This window comes from Tympanuchus pallidicinctus, unplaced genomic scaffold (assembly GCF_026119805.1).
Source record: "Tympanuchus pallidicinctus isolate F22 unplaced genomic scaffold, pur_lepc_1.0 scaffold7, whole genome shotgun sequence".
In the NCBI taxonomy this organism is placed as follows: domain Eukaryota; kingdom Metazoa; phylum Chordata; class Aves; order Galliformes; family Phasianidae; genus Tympanuchus; species Tympanuchus pallidicinctus.
In genome coordinates this window covers 1,320,699-1,340,248 of record NW_026294791.1, presented here as the reverse complement: position 1 = coordinate 1,340,248, position 19,550 = coordinate 1,320,699, and the positions used below count along the sequence as shown (strand labels likewise).

At 55.2% G+C, this 19,550-nt stretch overlaps 1 protein-coding gene across 7 annotated transcripts in view; it reads left to right on the top strand.

The window, feature by feature from the left end:
* Positions 1-19,550, top strand: part of PDE4B (phosphodiesterase 4B) — a 147,226-nt gene that overhangs the window by 117,038 nt on the left and 10,638 nt on the right. For 6 of the 7 annotated variants that reach the window (XM_052666867.1, XM_052666869.1, XM_052666868.1 and 3 more), the window contains one exon: positions 9,217-9,329. In XM_052666867.1, coding sequence (XP_052522827.1) covers positions 9,217-9,329 — 113 coding nt within the window. Of the gene's footprint in view, positions 1-9,216; positions 9,330-19,148; positions 19,345-19,550 lie in introns of those variants that run through there. The other variant, XM_052666873.1, reaches the window with a different exon arrangement.

Here is a 19,550-nt window from a genome sequence, read left to right as displayed (position 1 = left end):
GGTAACCGTGATCTGTCTTCAGAAACTCATTCAAGGTATTTACTTCCTTACAAAACGTCAACAGAAAAAACATTTTCAGCATTCCTCCTACAGCTCTCTCCTGTATGAGTATCAGCAGCCCTTAGCACTTGGTTACCCTGTGGAGGGGAGGTACCCTCTGCTGTCGTATCCTGTGGTTAAGGCTGGTCAACAAGGAATCGAGCCTGCTCAGTAAAATGACAAAATGCCAAACCGTGTGGTTGCTCCCCAAGGTGAGGTTGGAGCTGAGCAATCTCTCCTGTTGGTTCAGGAGGCCAAGATTAGATCCTGCCCCTCTTGCCGTTTCTGCTTCCCCCCTGTCCCCGGACTGAAGAATTCCTGCTATGCAGGCAAATCCCATTCCCAAATTCCCCCATGATATCACTGCTAAGTGACATCTGATGGAATGCTTCCTGCATTTTGTTACTTCCATGTGGCACCGTGAAAGCACTGTCACTTATCCCACTGATTTGTGGCGGCCAGGGTGCATTGTTCCTAGTGGGAGGGGGAAAGGATGCTGCAGAAACTGCCTTGAGCCAAAATAGATGGTAATCCTTCCTCAGATCTTCTTCAGCTTTCCTCCCTCGTTAGCATTTCAGATTAAATGTTCAGGCTTATCTTCGGATCAGAAATGGGCTTCTTGAAGACTTCCATTCATCTCCCTTAAGGTTTTCTTAGTGTTCACACCTCATTTTTACTCCTCATTGTCATGCAAAGGGCGCAGTGTTGACTTTCCTCTGGGAATCTCGATCTGCCATCTTTATATGGCAGCATATTTAAAGCTGAGGTGTAGGCAGCTGTTCTAGAGCTTTCTGCATCCGAAGCTTGTTAACTCACAAAGTAAATGAGAGAGCACTTCCTGGCTTTAACTCACCACCATGACTTTCTGTTAGCTAGTCCATTCCAAGTCCTTTCCAATGCTCTGTTTCAGCTGGAGAGATGTTGGCGTTATTTTTCTGGAATGAGGCATGAAGATTCATGATAAAACACATTCTACTCTCTGCAGCAATGGCCTGGGAAGCTTTGGTCCTTCTTTCTGAGCAACACTTGGTAAATCCACATCTTGGCAAGGCAGTGCTCCTGGTGCTCCTGGTGCTCCTGGTGCTCCTGGTGCTCAGCCTGGCATGGAACTGCTGGGGTTGTCTCAGATTCATGCCTTGGTTGCCTCTTCCAAGAAGCAGAAGTGCTCTTGGGACTTGTGGTACCCTGCTGCCCAAGCCAGCAGATGGTGGGATCTGAGACGTGAGCGACTTCTCCAGCTCCCAAAGTAATAAACAGTGATTGCCCTGCTCTAGTCTAATTAATAATCAATTGCCCATCTCCTGTTCACTGTCAGCAGTCTGTTGGGTGACCTGCTGCTCTGTGTGGGTCCTGGTGACCCAATTCTCACGCCTGGCCGGTGACCCACCCAGTGCTGGTGGGTACGACCAGAGCGCTGCAGGTCCATCCAGTTCTGGCCCAACCAGCTGATGGGCGCTCAGCTCTTGCTCCAGGCTGGCCTTGTGCTGGGACTTCCCTTGAAGTATTACATTTTTGCCTCGTGGCAGGGCCTGGGGTGGGCAGGAATCACAGTTCAGTCAAGGCCCAGAGTGGATGCACTGCCCAGCAACAGGGCTCACCAGCCTGCCCTGGCAAACAAAACACGTTTGTTTGCTGCTGAGGGCTTCCAGTTACTGCTTGGTCTTAAGATGCTGTCATTGCCATGAGATTAATTTGGCCTAACTTCAGCCAGCTAAAAATGACAGACTCGTTTTGAAGACAGTGTGTTACGAGCTCAGGAGCGAGCCGTCCTGTTGTGCAGGAAGATCAGGAAACAGAGCAGAAGCCAACGCGGTGAGGCAAGGAGCTTCCCAGTGGACCAAAGTGCGAAAAGAGAGAGGCAGAGAGCAAAAGGAAGGACGTGGTGACAATGGGAAAAAGGCTCATTCCTGAAAAATGCAACAGGAATCTGGGGAGCCGTGGAGCAGTCAGACTGTCCTTGGTCACTGAGGCTGTCCACTGGTATCTGTTTACAAGTGTGTAAGGGTGAGTGAATCAGGAATAGTAGGCGCAGATTTGTAGGGACAAATTGTTTTTGAAAGCCACAACCTCAGGTTGGATATTAGGAGGAATTTCTTTCCTCAACGAGTGTTCAGCACTGCACAGCCACCCAGGGGTGGTGGGGTCACCATCCCTGGGGGTGTTCAGAGCCATGGGGCCATGGCACTGAGGGACGTGGGCAGGGGGAATGGGGTTGGGCTGGGGGTGAGTTTGGAGATCTTGGAGGAGCGGAACAGTACCAAATGGTTCTGTGGTTCTGTGGCCTCCTGTGGTGATGGCTGTGGGCGCTGCCATGGCTGTGGGGCCATGGAGAGATGTGGGCACCACTTCCTTCAGCATTCCTATTTGGATGCTGGGGCAGCGTGGGGGCTGTTGGAGGGGTCAGGGCTGAGGAGCCACCAACCTGAGGGGCTGATGAAAGCCTCATGGCCAACTGGCAGTTGATGGCAGGGGGAGGGGGATGTCTTGCAGTGTCCTGCAACCATTTGGAAAAGTGCTGAAGCAGTAGCTAAGTGGTTCTGGAGATGAGCAGCAAAGCTAATGCTGGTACAGGCATGCTCTGAAGGCAGCAGAAGCAGGTGGTCTGTGGTTCAGTGATGGCAAGGTGCCTCCTGCAGCTGATGGGGGGCAGGTCCCCCCCAGAGGGTGATTCAGCCCGGCGCAGGCGGCGTGCCGAGAATAGACCAGAATCACCCTTTGGAGGTCCCAGTCACTTTCCACTGACTGTGCAGGGAGCTTAGGTGATTAACTTTTAGCTGGCTAAAGATAGTTCAGATGAAACCCCCACCCCAGTGACATTTCTCCAGGCTAGTATTACTGCTTATCAGTGTCACTCGAGTTACACTGCAGCTGGCTCGGTGGCCGGCCGGCAATCACATCACCTGTTGACTCAGAAACATCACTGCTACTATGGCAGTGGGTGACTGCAGATCTCCTGTGCTGGCTGGGTGAGCTGTGGGCATTCCTCCCAGCATTTGGAAGGCACTGCTCTTCTGTGAGATGAGCTGTGCTTCGGTTGGCTGTAGGGATGAGGTTGGCTTGATCTCCACCATCCTCATACAGTTTTTCGTGGCACTGAGTGACATGGTTGGTGGGCATGGTGGGGATGGGGGTAGGACCTGTTGGCCTTACAAGGGTTTTTCCAGCCCTTGTGATTCTATGATTCTCCCTTCTGTGCTGATTTCCACAGCCCTGTGTCCTCCTGTAGGAAATCTCTGCTCCCTGCAGCCTTGGTCTGAGTGTGGGCATCCTCAGCCCTTCTGCAGCCGCTGTTCTGTGGCTGAGTTCCCCAAGCAGCTCTTCTGGGTATCCCCATCGTTTGTCACAGGAAGGACCTGTCTTTAATTAGAGCCTCTTATAATGGTTCTGAAATGGAGTGCAATGCCAGACCCCTCAGTAATGTCACATATGAATTTATTTCTTTTGCTTTTAAAAGGCAAAACCTTAAAGTATCCAGTACCCAGAGCCTGAGCCTCACTGTGCCTGAGGTTGGAGCCCATCTCAAACCCTCTGACAACTGCAGCACCACGAGCGTCACTCCTGGCAGTGGCATCTCGCTCATTTCCTGTCATTTTTCACAATTAGCAGTAGAAAGCTTTCATTTCTGTGGGTTTTTTTTTTCCTCTCTATCTTCCTCCATCATCTCTGAATACAGCCTCCTTTGTTTCAGCTGCCTGTGCACAGAGGCTGTCCCTGCTCTGCCCGCAGCCGGGTCTCCTCCGGTGCCACCTCCTCAGCATCGCCAGGCGATGCCTTGCCAGCTGAGCGCATCCCCTCTGCCTGCAGGCCTTCACCCCACCTCCATCACCGCCAGCCACGCGCTGGGTGACGGCACGGCGTCCCACTGTCCGGGGATGCGCTGCTTCCGCTCCCCCACCAGCACTGCCGGGGGCTGAGAAACGTGAGAGGGGACAGCTGGGGCTGCGGGCAGAGCTGCTGTCCCAAAATACGCTCCGGAGGGGGAGGATGGCAGGCGCGTCCATTTGTTCGCGACTTGCCCAAGAGGACTGGCTCCACCTGTTCCACAGGTGCTGGGGCTTTGTGCCGCTCTTGCACATCTGCACTTATCTCTGCAGCAGATATAATTAGTTTCATTGCACACGATGAAATGTTGGAGGGGGGACAGAGAATGGAGATACTCCGCCGTTCCCATGATTTTAGATAACTCGGTGACTGCAGCCCTGCTCCCGAGCAGTGTCGCGGACCCAGAGGTGGGATGGTGTGTGTGCACTGCTGGTGGCAGCTCGTTCTGTTGGAGGTCTTGCTGTGGGGCATCTGCTGCTCTCCTTTTAGGCTTTTTCCTTGCTTGAGAAAAAGTTGTAAATCTTTGGTTGACACCTCAGATGTGGAAAGGCAAGGTCGTACAGGGATGTGGGCTTTATCAAGCTGTAAGTGCTAGGAGGCTCAGGAACATTCACCTCCAACGTTAAATGAATCTCTGCAGTTGTGCTCTGCTCCTTTTATTTTGTTTCCTGTGAATTTCCCAACCCATCTCCAAAACAATTTTCTCAAATCTGTTTGCAGGATCTGTTAGAACAATGGCTTAATTCAAGGAAACGGCTCCCTGCTCACGGGCAGCCATGAACGCGCTAACAGGATACATTAAACAAATAAATTAAGTAGTGTCAGTTATTCACCCGGCATTGTTGGGGATAAATATGTAAACATGTCCGCACGATCTGTAAACAACCGCAGAGGCATTAGGGAGGGGAGGGCGGGTGGCTGGCAGCCCGTGCTCAGCCCTGCTGCAGCAGGCCTCGGCGTGTTGCTGCTGGTGGACCTGTTCTGCTGAGCACGCGCTCTGCCCGCGGCTGCCGTGATGCTGGGCGCTGCTAGGAGTTGAGTGGGGGCACATAACGAACCTGGCTTCCCCAGTGTGCCACGGGCATGTTCTTCTGCTGGAAGGGGGCTGGAGGAGCACTGCCAGTGATGTGCATCTGGTTGACTTGTCTGAGCCGTGACCGCCCGCGTGCCTCGTTCCAGCTCCAGGCCGCCACTCTCTCCTCTCTTTTTTCATTTCCTTTTCCTTTATTTTTCTTCTTCTTTTTTCTTTCTTCTTCTTTCTTCTTTTTCTTCCCCTTTCCCTTTCACCCTTTTCCTTTCTCTTTTCCCTTTTTCCCTACTCCTTTTCTCTTTCCCTTTTCCCTTTCACTCTTTCCATTTTCCCCTGTCTTAGAATCATGGAATCATAGAATTACAGAATCATAGAATCATGAAATCATAGAATGGTTTGGGTTGGAAAGGACCCCAAGGATCAACAAGCTCCAACCCCCCGCTGCATGCAGGGCCACCAACCTCCATATGTAATACCAGACCAGGCTGCCCGGGGCCCCATCCAACCTCGCCTTGAACACCTCCAGGGACGTCCCCTGTCCCCTTTCCTCTTCTCCCTGACCTACACCAGGACACCTGGGGGCTCAGTGCATTGCAGGTGAGTTCAGCTGGTTTGGCTTTTGTGGCCCAGGACTGTGAGGATCCCACAGGAAGGACTTCCACCAGGACTTCCACTTGTTTTCCAAAAAAATGCTTTGTGTGCATGCTGATATCCCAGCCTGCTGCCTGCTCACGTGTGAGCACTTATTCGTGAGCAGTCGAAGGCCGAGCAACATAAATGAAGCCTTCAGTAAACACGAGCACTGTCTGCACTGCTCCCAAGTAATGATCTGTCATTCAGATGATTAACAGAGGATCTGCCATCTTATCAGCATTTCTTATCTTCTGTAACAATGACGGCACTGACAGGGATGGATAATGAATGTAATGTTATGTAATTAAAAATGGGCTGTGTGAAGATCCTCTCCTGAGTCCCAGGTGATACAATGTGTATTGTTAGGGTTTTTAAGGAAGTACATAAGCCAGAAGGTGTCTCGCTGGCACGGGGAACAGCTGGCTTTGTGTACGGAGCAGGCTGTCCCATAGGCTTAGGACTGCTGCGAGTGGCAGTGACTGGCTTTCTGACCTCCACTGCAAAAGGTTACCTTGGCATTTTTTCCATGTGGAAAGTATTTTTTGATGGAGCCTCTTGTAGGTCTTGCATTCTCAATGGAGGTCAGCGAGTGAAGCTGCAGTCCATGGGAAGCGGCTGTTTTTTGCAGCAGGAGGAAGTTGAGTCTGAGGTGGAAACAGAAGAGATGGTGAATAATACCAAAGGGCGGTTGTTGCAGAATAGCTGCAGCAGTCAATCAACTGCAACAAAATGCATTAAAATACGAGATTTTGTATTTTAATGCCTGTAGAGGCCTGGAGCTGTGCTGTCCTGCTGTCCTGCTACCCAGCCCCAGCACCACCAGCGTGGAGGGGCTCCCCTCGATACCTCATGCCTGGGAAAACTGGCAGAAATACCCATTAGAACGAGGGGGAAAGGTGATGGGTGAGGGTTTGGTTGTGCAACACCCCGATACAAACTGAAACCTGACGCAGTTGGAGACGTCAGGCTGTATTCCAGGAGGCTGCATCCCGCCTGGTGCTGCTGTTTGCCTGTACTCCAGGAGCTCAGCAGGGCTGTGGCAGTGCTGATGGCTGTGGGACCTTCACGTGGGGGGTCTTCAGCCTTATCCACGCAATCACGGCCAGCACTGTCCCCACTGCTCTGTGCACAGTCACAGTGGTGCTGACCAGGGCTCAGGGCACAGTGGGACAGGGATAGGCAGACAGGAGGGACGTGCAGTCAGAACCTCCTTTCATCAACCTCACTGACTTAGGAAAATGAATGAGATGCCTCCCCATCCCTGCAGGCATTCAGAGCCAGGCTGGATGTGGCTCTGGGCAGCCTGGGCTGCTGGTTGGCGACCTGCACACAGCAGGGGCTTGGAACTGATGAGCGTTGTGCTCCTTTGCAACCCAGGCCATTCTATGATATGGTTCCATAATGCAAAAAAGTTGAGATGAGTCACAACCCCAAACCCGGGGAGGACAGAGGAGCCCAAGGGACGGCAGTGGGGTTGCACTGGGGGGTGCACGGGGGGTGACAGTGTGCCCAAAGCCCCGGTTCGGTTCAGCTGAGTTCTGAAAGACGACGCTCACAGCAGTGTCCTTCACGCAGGACGCGGCAGGCCTTCCCCTCAGCCCCGACCCCAGGCACGGCTGCAGACCCCCGCCGGGCTCTTCTCCTCCTGTCCCCTCCCAGCATCGGCCGTGGCTCGCAATCGGCTTTAAAATGATGGCGCAGACCGCGCTGCAGTAACACGTTGCAGCCCATTATTTAAACAGACGGGCAGCCCCTGTTTAGTTTGCCTGATGAGGCGGTTTTTTTCCTGCTCCTGAAAGAGTGATTTAGTCTCTGTTACTTTTATCAGTGCAGACATTTTCTATTGGAAGGGATTGGAGCCCTTCCAGCTCAACTAATTTACATGATAAAGTGGTTGATAGGGGGAGCAGCGGGCAGTTAGAGAGAGGAATATGCTCGAGTTCTGTGTGTTTTGGCTGTGTCTACCTGCTTTTATGTAGCACCGAAGTATGCATTCCGTGAGAGATCACTTGCCATGTTTGGAGCTCTGTGAGCACAGCAAAAAAAAAAAGAAAAAAAATCCCTATTGATGACACAGAGGTTCAGACTCACTGCTTCTTTAGCTGTGCCAAGTGCTCCCTGATAGCTCTTTCATGAGGTTCTCTTTGGCAGCGTGAGTTTTCTGCTTTGCAACTTCAAACGCTGAACGTGGGGTTCCTGCTCGGCCCTTCCTCAGGGGTTCAGCTGCTCCGTGGCTCCGGGTGAGGATGAGGAGTGCTTTCCTGGTGAAGGCAGAGAGCAGCGTGGGGGGCTGTGCAGGGAGCCCATGGGAGCACAGCCGTGGGGCAGCTGCACACACAGCGTGTGCTGTATGGCTTATCCCGAGTATATCGTAGCAATCCTGCCCTCTGATGTCACTGTTACCTGCTCAGCCTGTGCCATCAGAAACGCTGAACTCATTAGCTTGGACAGATTTATGGGGTAAGCGTATGTCGTTGGTATTATGAGAAGCAGTTACATTCATCGGGAGATTTTATGATTCACCGTATCCGCTTATGTAAACCTTAACTTGGACAGCAGGAGCCTCTCGGGAGCACGCTGTCATTCTGGCAGGGTCATCAGAGCTCGGTGGGGCTGTGGGCAGGGGCTGGGGGGAGCGGGGTGCTGGGGTTGGGGACCGACACAGAACAGCCGGGGCCAGTGGGGTTCAGGAACAGAGCTTGGAAGGATTGGGAGCAAAACTTGTGGGGTTGGGGAGCGGAGCTGGTGGGGATGGAGGCAAGGCTGGCAGTGCTGAGGAGCAGAGCTGGTGGGGTTGGGGTAGCAGAGCTGGAAGTGTTGGAGAACAGGGGGAGCAGGGCTGATAGTGTTGGGAAGTGGGGCTGGTGTGGTTGGAGGGAAGGCTGGTAGTTGGTTGGGGAGCAGCACTGGTAGGGTTGGGAAGCAAGACTGGTAGGGTTGGGGGGCGGGTCTGGTAGAGTTGGGGAGTGGGATGATAGGGCTGGGGAGAGGGGCTGGTAGGGTTGGGTACATGGGCTTCTGGGGAGCATGGGTGGATGGTACTGGGAAGGCTGACCACCAGAGTACAGGGCTAGTGAAGGTGATGGTCAGGGCTTCCGGGGTTGGGGAGCAGGACCAGGTGAGTTGGGGAGCAGGAGCAGATGATGCTGGGGAGCAGAACTGGATGGCAGGGAGCAGGGCTGGGGATCAGGAGCAGATGAAGTTGGGAAGTAGGATGAGACGGGGTTGGGAGGCAGGACGAGATGACAGCGGGAGCTGGGGGGATGGAATCAGGGCAAGTCAGGGATCAGGAGCACGTGAAGTCGGGGAGCGGGAGAAAGTGACAGCGGGGAGCAGAGCTGGGGAGACGTAGCGAGGAGCAGGCGAAGTCGGGGAACGGGGCCGGGGGGCAGAGCGGCCGAGGCCGGGGCGGGCCGGGTGCCGGCGGGGCGGGCGGCTCTCGGGGCAGGCAGTGCCGGGCCGTCCCCGCGGGGCGCGGATCGGGGCGGGCCGGGGCGGGCGGGGCGGGGGCCCGGGGCCGGGCGGCAGCGGCGGGCGGGGATTTGCGGGCGGGCGGGCGGCGGAGCGCAGCAGCCGCATGATGAGGGAGCGGAGCGGCACCTCCGGCAGCGCGGCGGGCGGCTCGGGCGGCCCCGGAATGGAGAGCCTGCCGCCGCGACAGCCCGACTACATGTCCGTGTGCCTGTTCGCAGAGGAGCCCTACCAGAAGCTGGCCATGGAGACGCTGGAGGAGCTCGACTGGTGCCTGGACCAGCTGGAGACCATCCAGACGTACCGCTCCGTCAGCGAGATGGCCTCCAACAAGGTGAGCGGCGGGACGGGGCTGCCTGGAAGCGGTCCTCACCGCGGGAGTAAATGGCCCCGGGTGTCGTCGTGTGTCCGTAACGGCTCGGTTTGTCCTTCGGGAAGGGTTTAACGCTGATTCCGATGCGTGTCTGCGCTCTGCCCCATCCCGTCCCTCCGCCGGTAGCGAGAAGGGCGCTCCGCTCCGTGCGCGGTGCTCGAGTCCGGGGCCGGGGAGCGGAGGGAGGCGGGCGGGGGAAGCGCCGGGGAAGGAGAACGCGGCGCGAGGTCTGCGCGATGCCTTTGCGTTCCCTGCCTCCGCTGCCCGTATCGGAGCCGTACCTCCGGCCCCGCGGGGCAGAGCGCTGCGGCGGCGTTCCGGGAGGGTGCCCCGAAGGGATCCCCGGTTCCCGGAGCCGTGCAGCCCCCGCAGCGGGTTGGCAGCCCCACCGGCAGCGCTCCAGCTGTGCTGCTGCTCCCACGCCGGCAGCCCGCGGCCGTGGCCGGATCCAGTCCGGAGCTGCCCCGCACAACCGCGGCGTTGTTCTCTTCTTTTTTTTTTCTTTTTTTTTTTTTTTTTTCCTAACTGGAAATTAATGAAAGCAGATAGGCTGAATCATAAACTGATTTTATGGAAAAGTTGAGCTAATGAATCCCGCGTTGCTTCAGCTTCCTCCTCTGGTCACGATCGCTGCAACGTGCAGGGGCAAAGGAAGCAATAAAAGTTTTATAGATGGGGCTTTCGAGTGAGGAATATGGGGTTATTTTTTTTGGAGTTGGTGCGAGTGAAACCGGGCTGGAGGCTGTGGGAGGGGCTGGGCTGGGGGGCGAGCTGTGCCCAAAGGCTGTGTCCCGGGGCTGCGTGTCAGTGCCCTTCTCTTGGAGACATTTCATGTTTGCCGAGTGCCACCTCTGCCTTGGTGAAGGCGAAAGGCTCTGGCTGGAGATTGGAGTAATTAAAAGTTGTGATCTGTCCACGTGGGCCCAGCAAAACCGTTCCCAAAACTTTCTTTCATAATAAAGTTCCCAAAATGCCCCTGCTTTTTGCTCAACCCAGCGCTGTTGTCAGCAAAAGAGAGCCCTCATGCTCTGCTCCCCCAGTGGGCGATGGGCACGGCTGTGAGTCGGCTTAGGGGCTCCCAGCTGAGGGCCACGGGGTCACCTCTTTGGGTGAACCCACTGCAAAAAACCCTGTTTGGGTTCTTCTCCAAATGACACCTGAAAGCATTTCCATTTGTCTCCGGCAAGCAGCAAAACAGCCCGAATGTTTTGAAAACAGGATGCTCGGGCTCCGCAGTATGAAAGAAAAACGGAAAGAGAAACAGGCCGAGATAGGAAGAAAGCGAGGAGGCGCAGCTTGCGGCCGGCGCAGCGCGGCACAAACAGCGACCGATCCGCTGACCTCCTCACCGCCGGGCCCTGGCCCACAGCCACGACGGCCCCGCGACGTCACCGAGCGCGATAGTAGGCACGGCACAGCTGTTGCAAGTGTGACTCGAATTTCCTGTCTCCTTCCTGACAGACGTAGTTTAGAAAACCCAGAGTTGCAACAACAGCGGGCGGAGAGGGAGGACCTCCGTGGACGTGTTTGCAGGGCGATTCTCAGAAGCGCTGCACCCAAAAGGAATTGCTGTGGGGAAGCACCGGGCAGGACGCATCCCAGCTGCGTGCTGATGGGTTTCGGAAGGCAGCGTGTAGAGCGCGTGCGTGTGCCTTTTTAGGATGTGAGTTAATAGCGGGAGAAGCGAGGACACGTGTGCCTAATGGTGGCGGGAGCGACCGAGCCCGTTGCTCCGACCCACGTGGGCCGAGGGACCTCGGTGGGACTCTGTGCTGTGAGTGAGAATAGGGCAGAAGTGGGCAAAGCCGGAGCTCTGTTGGCTGCGTGCGTCCCCAGCAGCTCTGCTGCCCACTGGGGGCTGCGGGACGGCCCCACACCCTGCCTGCTGTTCTGTTTCCCAGTGGTTGGCACACTAAGCTTTCTACATCAGAGAAAAACTACCTGGAAAAGCACCGGGTTGTGGGGAACGCAGCCAACACGAAGGGAATTTCCTCTCCCGGCGTCAGGCAATCCTCACTGCCAGCAGGGCACAGCACCACAGCAAAACAAAACTGCTTTTAGAGCTCCGTTGGGCTCTAAATCTACAGATTCATATTAGTATTTTATACATATATATATATATACACATATATATTTCCTGCATTTATCTTCATGCCCAGCTCCCAGCTCAGGCAGTGCAGACCCAGAAGGACCTGGAGCATCCTGACAGAGGGGGTTTCTCTCCCAGTGCCCACCCCCCGTGCTGCACTATGTCTGCTCCCCCAGCCCCACTTCTTCCCGGGGTTCAGTGCCCAGCGCATCCACCCCTGCATGACAACGAGGGGAAGAATTTCCAAGCTGCAGCACTGGGAGCTGCAGCTCCCAGGTCATTATGGGGCCTCAATATCGTATAGCATATACCTATATGGCAGGGGATGGATCTGCCCCTAAGAGCAGCTGCCTTGTCTTGAAGACACACCAGGCTTCCTGGGAGCTGTTTGCAGTGACTAGATGGGCACGTTGCCTGATGTGTAGCCTGTGGGAATGTTCTGGTTTGGAGTAGTCAGAGGTGCTGTCACCAGATGCCTTCCTCATGCCCTCACCGCTTTGGAAACCCATTTCCAGTTGGACTCGATGATCCTTATAGGTTCTTTCCAACTTGGGACATTCTGTGTTTCTCAGGGGGAGCCTTCCAGTCACCCAAGTCTCTATTCAGCTGAGCAGTGCTGGCTGGCAAAGCAGGCAACAACCTGACCCCAGGCTGGGACAGAGCAGAACGGCCCCACGTGCTCCCGCTGTCACACATCAGCCAGAAGCCACTAGGATAAACACGGCCCGCTGCATTCTGCTTGTGTTTCAAAGGGCAGAGGAGAGCAAAGGCCACACTGTGCTATCGGGGCAGTGGTGGATAAGCAGTGTAACCCCAGCAGAGCCCCTTGGGGCCGTTGCCAGCAGCGTATGTGCTGTGTGGCACAGCCTCTGCTCCATGCGCCTCAATCCTGCGGGTCTCGGCCCCAAACCACGTCCCCTTCATACGTGATGTTTCCCCAAAGTGGTGCCAAGCTGTTTAGTCTTCGAGTCTCTCTGCTGTAACTTCCTTTGTTTAACATCCTTTCAAGCAGCCGAGCGTCTCACAAAGAGGAGTTTGTCGGCTTGCACAGCAGCCAGGGAGACAAAGAGACTTCCACGTCTCCTGTTTTTACAAGCTGGGATGAATCACCCGGCCCCCAGTGCGGTTCCGTGCCGGTATTCCCCTCGCCTGGGGACGCGCATTGAGGAAACAGCGCTGCCTGTGCACGGCTGGCAGCACCCGGTGGGACAGCAGGCAGCATCCTGGCGCTGCGCTGCAGTGCTGTGCTTCTGTGATCGCTGCCGAGGGAGCTGAGGTCGCAGCGTCCGCTCCGTCTTTCCTTTATTGGGTCGTGTTGATTGGTGCTGAAGGCCTCCGAGAGATGCAGGCACCGGCTCTTGCATGGAGCGTGGGGCCTGTTTTTGTGAATGGGAGCAGCTGAGAGCGATAAACGTGAGGTTCTGGTGAAGGAAGAGGAGGAATCTGCTCAGTGTTGTGAGACCCGGAGCTTGGTGTGCTGGGGGCTGGGGAGCTGGCTCTGCCCCACACTGCAGCAGCTCCCATTACTTCCGTGCCTGGGCTTGCAGGTTAGCTCCCTCTGCCCATCCTCATCCTCCCCCCTTTCTCTTTGGCTTTTGCAATAAATCACCCTGGTTATATGAAATATGTCACAACAGTGGGCCACATATAGGCTTATTTGGCAGACTGCTACTTTGGTCTTGCCCTGAGGGCTGTTCATTCCAAGATACCTTGGATAAAATGATTCAAAAATACATGTATATATTAAAAATATATGCATATATATTTGAGAGCTGAATTTTGCTCCATTCCATCTTCCCAAGTTCCACCATCTGTCAGGACACAGCAGGGCCCATGGCTCCCTAGCTCATCCCGTAGCGTTTTCTGCTTGTATTTGGCTGTTTAAGTTTTGCATTCTCAGACTTCTACGTTATAACACATTAGGGTGGGGCTTAAATAAATAATAGCTCCAAGGCAGGTTCAACATGAATCACGATGTGAGGGCAGGCAGGAGGTGACTAACAGTTCGCAGCGGTGACCTCAGGAAGAGAGGCGAGGACAGCAGAGGTACCAGAGGGGCATTGCTTGGTGTGGGGTGGGCTGCCAAGGGGCACAAGTGGAATTTCATCCCAGAGCAGTTCACATCCCAGCCCCGGTGCTGCGGACCGCTTCACAGAATGCAGAATGGGCAAGGTTGGAAGGGACCACTTGGGGTCATCGTCTGTAGGGACGCGGGCAGTGGGCAGTGGGATGGGCTGGGGCTGGACTTGGTGATCCTAGAGGTCTTTTCCAACCTTGCAGATTCTGTGATTTTATGCCCTTGTCGCAGCACAACCCCCAGCTCCTCTTTTTTCACCTGGGTGCAGAACCACTGCTTGCAGGGAGCGTACTGGCGAGCAGGACATCTCTAAGTGAAACTTAATTGGAAGAAGTTGTGTTACCAAAGCCAAAACACGCTGTGGAGAGCTTGTCTGTCAGAGCTCCCAGAGGCAGAGATTTCCCTGATGAAAGCCTTCGCTCCGTGTTTAAAGCAAACAAATGAGGGGTGCCTCACCTTGCTGCTGTCGGAGCACAGCTGGGCAAACGCGGTGTAAAAAACACTGCAAGCCATTTGCCTATCTCTGCGTGAGGAGGAGTTTTCATTTGAATGCATTTCCATTAATGAGCGCATTCCGATGCCTGCATTGGGCTCATCTGCATGTGGGCACCCCTCCTTGGAGGGACGCCGTGCTGCAGGGTGAGGGGCCAGAGCTCCTGGCTGGGTCTGGAGGAAGCTGCCGGCGTCCCGCGTTGCTGTGAGCATCCCTGAAAAGTCATCTCGGGGCACAAAGTGATTTGAATTTTCTAAAGCCTGTTCTCCCACTCAGGTAAAACCCCAGCTGGATTTGCCTAAGTGATGACTGCAGAGCCCGGCTCAAATTTAAATTAAATTTAAATTGCTGCTTCGTACGATTAACGAAATCTCGGTTTTAATTGCGTTGCTCCCTGGTTCAGCGATAAAGGCCCTTCCCTCCCAGTGCTGGGATGGGGTGCAGGCACTCGTTGTCCCCTCGCTGCAGGCTGTCCCCGATGGCCATGATGTCCCTGCAGACCCCACAGCCCTGCGGTGCCATGTGGGACACGGTGCCAGCCCACCGCTGCCCGCGTGGCTGACGGAGCCGGGAGCTCCCCAGCTTTGTGGGCTGCTCTTACGAAGCTGCTCGGCTTCCTCTGGCACTCGAGGCTTCATCCGTGTGGTTTGCATGGGTGGGACTGACAGAAGATTCTGGTTGGAGATCTGCAGGCTGCTGGAGTGCTATCTGCTCCCACGGCCGCAGATGTTGTCAGCTGCATCTGTGCTTTCTTTAATCAAGTTTGTGTCAACAAACAAGCTGCTGCAGCTTTTAATTTTGCTGGTGCTTCCTCGCCCCTGGCCCTCAGCTTGGGCTGCTGCTCCTCAGCTCTTCCTCAATTTTCTTTCACTTGCCACACGACAAACGTTTGCTCCAGCTGGTAAGAACGATTTTGCAGAAGTGGTTTTTGCTCATTCCTGGTTTTATCGGCTGTCTTCTTGGTAGGTGGAGGGGAAGGGCAGAGCAGGGCTGAAGCCGTGGTGCTGGGCTTGGCGGTGTGGGACTGGCGGTGCTGGGCTTGGAAGAAGGCATTCTGGTGCCTTCTGGGGAGAGGACGTGGAGATTGAATGCAGTCATGGAGTGTGTAGACTCCGGGTATAGCTGTGTATCTTCTGTTGGCTTAAGGAGACATGTTAGGAAATAGGAGAGCACTTCATAGGATCCCAAAATCCCAGGTGGTTGGTTTCAAAGGACCTTAAGGATCGCAGAACCATGGAATCCCAGAATGGCTGGCTTGGAAGGGACCCCGAAGCCCCCCACCCCACCCCTGGGCCGGGTGCCCCCACCAGCTCATGCTGCCCAGGGCCCACCACAGCCTCGGGCACCGCCAGGAGGAGGGACACCCACAGCTCTGTTTGATGAAGCTGAAACCACCCTGGGGTTGCAGAGGAGCTGCAGGTTGGGTCCAGCCTCAGTGCCGCAGCCCAGCGCACACCGCAGTGGCCATCTGCCATCTGCCATCCACTGTGTCAGTCCGAATGTTGGTCCCAGGCAGGGGCTGACTGCTGCCAAGCAGGACAGCATGGGGAGCCCCGGTGTGCTGAGACATGTTGGACCTGACCAAGGCCTGGCTGCAGGCTGAGGGGGTTCCTGGCTCCCCAGTTCCCCCATGTTCCCTTATGGCCGAAGGTTCAGCCTTGGCTCCAGCAGGATTAGCTCGCAGCACTTGGCACAGGGAACTTTTCCTATTCAATCTGCATATTTCATTCTCTGGAAATGAGCTGGAAAGGTCCCGCTGGTAGCGCTGGTGCTCAGGTCCCATCCCATCCCCTCCTAAGCACTGCACTGCATAGGCGAGTGCCTCCCGGGGGGGTCTGCTGCTCGCAGGCAAACGCTGAGCTCCGCATGGCAAACCTGAATGTTGCACTGTCTGCATCAGATAGGTGGTGTTGCTTTCATGAGCAGCCGCATGCTGATTTATGGCAACGTGCTATTTATTTATCAACATTTAGGCTGCGGATTTTTCAATTATCCTAATAGCACAAAGCCAACAAGTTGGTCGTGACGTTGCTCCTTTAAAGTCTCCCTTTGAACGCCTCTATAAATCAACTCCCCTTTGATGTGAAGTGGGAGATTTCATAACCGTGTGTTTACTTTTGGGTTTAAAAAAATAAGCTGAAGGGAAAATGAAAAAAAAAAAGCAACAACCGAAAACAAAAAGCAAATAGCAGTTTGTATCTCATTAAAAATAGTTTCTAGCGCATTAAAAGCTGTATTGTTTTAGGAAACGAGAGCTAGAAAGAGTTGCAAAAGCAGTTGATCCTTTTAATGGCTGATTGTTGGCTGCAACCATTGCACTTGTCCTCAGGCACACGGGCACACGGCAGCGCTGCTGGTCTCAGCTGTGCCCCACAGCAATGGGGCTGAGCACATGGACAGGGGCTGAGCCCGGCTGTGTCTGCATGGAAATCAAAGGCTTGCATTGCCCTCGTGGCACAGCTCCTTTGGTCGGAGGGATTTCCAAGCGCGGGGGATGCGAGGTTTGCGTCAGAAGGGTGGGTCGTCGGGAACAGGGTTTGTAAACATTGGGACTCTGGAGATGTGCAGTGAGATTCCTCCATCAAAGTGTGGGGTGGGTCCCACTCCCCCAGCCGCTCCGGGCTGGAGCCCCGCAGCACCTTCGCACTGCTTTTATCTTGCATTTACCCTCCTGCAAATGCATGCAGCTCACTTACAGTCTTTAAATGAGGGCTCCTGGCCTCGGGGAGACTCAGCTGGCACACGCTGGATTCAAAGGGCTGACATCAGCAGCGGGCACATCCTCCTGCCTTGTCCTGGCTGTGCAGCACCAGGAGCACTGCTGTGCTGTGCTCGGGGGACGCAGGGCCACGAGTAACAGCAGGGCTGCTGCTGGGGCTGCACGGTGAGGCTCAGACTGGGTGTGCATTTGTGGGGCTCTGGAGCCATCACAGGGGATGTTCCCCCACGCACAGCAGTGGGAAGCTGGAGACAGCTCGTGAGGGATGGTCGCTGCTGTAATCAAAGGATGATCCAATTTCTGGAGGTCTAATTTTGTTCAGATGGCTCCTGCTGTTACTTCAGAGCATGTGGAACAGGAAAACAGCCTGCAGGAGGATGGCGTTTTCTCACACAACCCTGCAGCTGGCTCCACCTCTGTCACCCAGCATAGGGGCAGGCGTGCCCATGGGTGTGTGGTGCCCACTGGGGTTTGTTGGGGTTTGTTCCACTTAGTTGTGCAAGTATTGTGTGTGTGGTCAGAGCTGGGACAAAGGGAATCACGGAATCACAGAATCACTAAGGTTGGAAAAGGCCTCTAAGATCACCAGGTCCAACCACCATCCTATCCCCACCATGCCCACCGACCACATCCCTAGATGGAAGCCCCAGGCCCTGCAGCAGCTGCACATCCCCTCCCTGTGCAGGTGCATGCTGGAGCGTGTTCTGCAGCCGTGCCCAAGCTCTTCAAGCATGCTAGATTCACTCCCAAAGAAGTGAGGCTGCTGCTTGCTCTGTGGCAGAGCAGTTGGCATCCCGCAGTGCAGACAACCTGCTTTTTCTTTGCAGTCAGATTGATTGAACAAGGAATTGCTGTGGAGGTTTGCACATCAATCTGTGCGTGCAGTTTTTCGTGTCTTTAATCAATCCCGCTGTTATGTGCCCACATCTCTCAGATGGCAAATTGCACCAAGCCCTACAAAGCACAAAGGTGACTGCATGACAAACCCAACTGGTGCCACTTTGCTGGGCAGCCTGAGCTGGTGGGGGCACCCAGCCCATGGATGGGCATGGAGATCCTGTCCAACCTCACCATTCTATGGCTGTGTGGTTCTGTGAGTCCTTCAACACATGCTTGCCATTGGTGTGGGCACATGGCTGGCTGGGCTTGTGACCCCAACAATGTTTCACTGGGGGAACAGCAGGCTCGGATCTCCCCTGTGTCCCAGCAGCACCATCCCACCCCATTTTTGTGAGTTTTGCCCACCTTGGGTCTGTGTGGGGAGCAAGTGGGAGGTGGCATCAGCTGCTCACCTCTGTCCTCGTGCATTGGAGGGACGGGAGGAGGACCTCCCTGACTCCATCGCAGAGTTGTGGAAAAGATGATTGTCCTTGGTCAGCAAGGGATGGAAGTTTGGGGTCAGGGCTGTGTGCCACCCCAGCACAGCTCCCATCTATTTATTGTTATTGCCAAGGGAAGCGTGTGCAATGCAGGAGTCCCTAAGACACTGTAGGATGCAAACCTGAGCGCTGGCCATGCTGCATTTAGTGTTTAACGAGGAAAGCACAGCTCAGAATGCAAGAAGTGCTTTTTTTTTCAGATAAGAAGGCAGCACAGATGCTGGCTTGTGCCAGAATCACCCCAAGCTGCTGTGGCTCAGGGGAAAAAGTGAAAAAGGTCCTTCCTGCAGCTCTGTGACAGGCAATGACGTTTCTGCCATCAGGGATGCCATGCTGGGATCAGTGTCACGCAGCAGCAGTGGGGCTGCAGCACAGTGCCCATGTTGGGTTTGTCATAGCAGCGCAATGATAAATCACAGGATTGGGGTTGGGAAGGAGTCCTAGTGAGAGGATTTCTTGAAATCTTGCATTGTGATTGCACGACGTAATTGCAGGTACCGGCTTATCTCTAGTTTGCGTTTCCACATTGAGAAGTGCTCCCAGTTTGTAAAGGTGCGTTTTGCTGCACTGCTGCATTTTGCCTCTTTGCCACCGGGGGGGGAAAAAACAGCAATCGCATGCATGGTGTCAACGCTTTGAAAATCCCCTCTGAACACTCGCCTGGCAACCCTCTGCAATGAAGATAGGGGGGGAAAAAAAGCACAGAAAGCAGAACGGAGAGGAGAGGGCTGCGTGCTGCGCCTCGCTCGGGCGCGCATCGCTTCCTCCATCTTACCCTCCTCCCAAAGATGGCTGTGGGGCCTCTCCGCGGGGCCGTGGGCTGCGCAGGATCCCCCCCCGCCCCCCTCGGGGCCACCCATCCACCCCTCTCCCCCCCCCCCATCGCCGATCACCCACCGCGGCACACGGCCCCGCCGCACGCGCATGGATTCGCCGCCGCCTCCCCGAGCGGCCCCGCGCTCGGGATTCTCTGCAAAGAGAACCCACCCACGCTGCAGAGATGCGGTGCCGGGCTGGGCTCCAGCGGCTGTGCGGCGTTCACCGCGTTCCGGGCGCTGGGGGCTGCGGGAGCTCAGTGCCCGCTGACTGCTGCCGGCTGCCGGCGCTCCCGTCTCGCCGGTGACGTCTCCGTAAGGACCTGAGCGAGGGCTGCGGCGCGGGGTGTTCCAAAATGCCTGAAGCCAACGCTTTGTTGTCCGTGTCTTGGGGTTACATTAAGGTGGGTTGGATCCTGCCGGGTCCTCGGTGCCTGTTTTTGTGCTGTTTTCCTCAGGTAAAGCCCCTGGGAGGGAATGGGGCCGTTGGGATGGTTATTCCCACACGGTGTGTGTGTGCGGTGCATGCGGCGTACGTGGATGCGAGTTGCTTCTCCCCTTTGGGAATTCACTTCTGTAGGGTGAAATGTTGCTGCAACCGAAGCGTGCA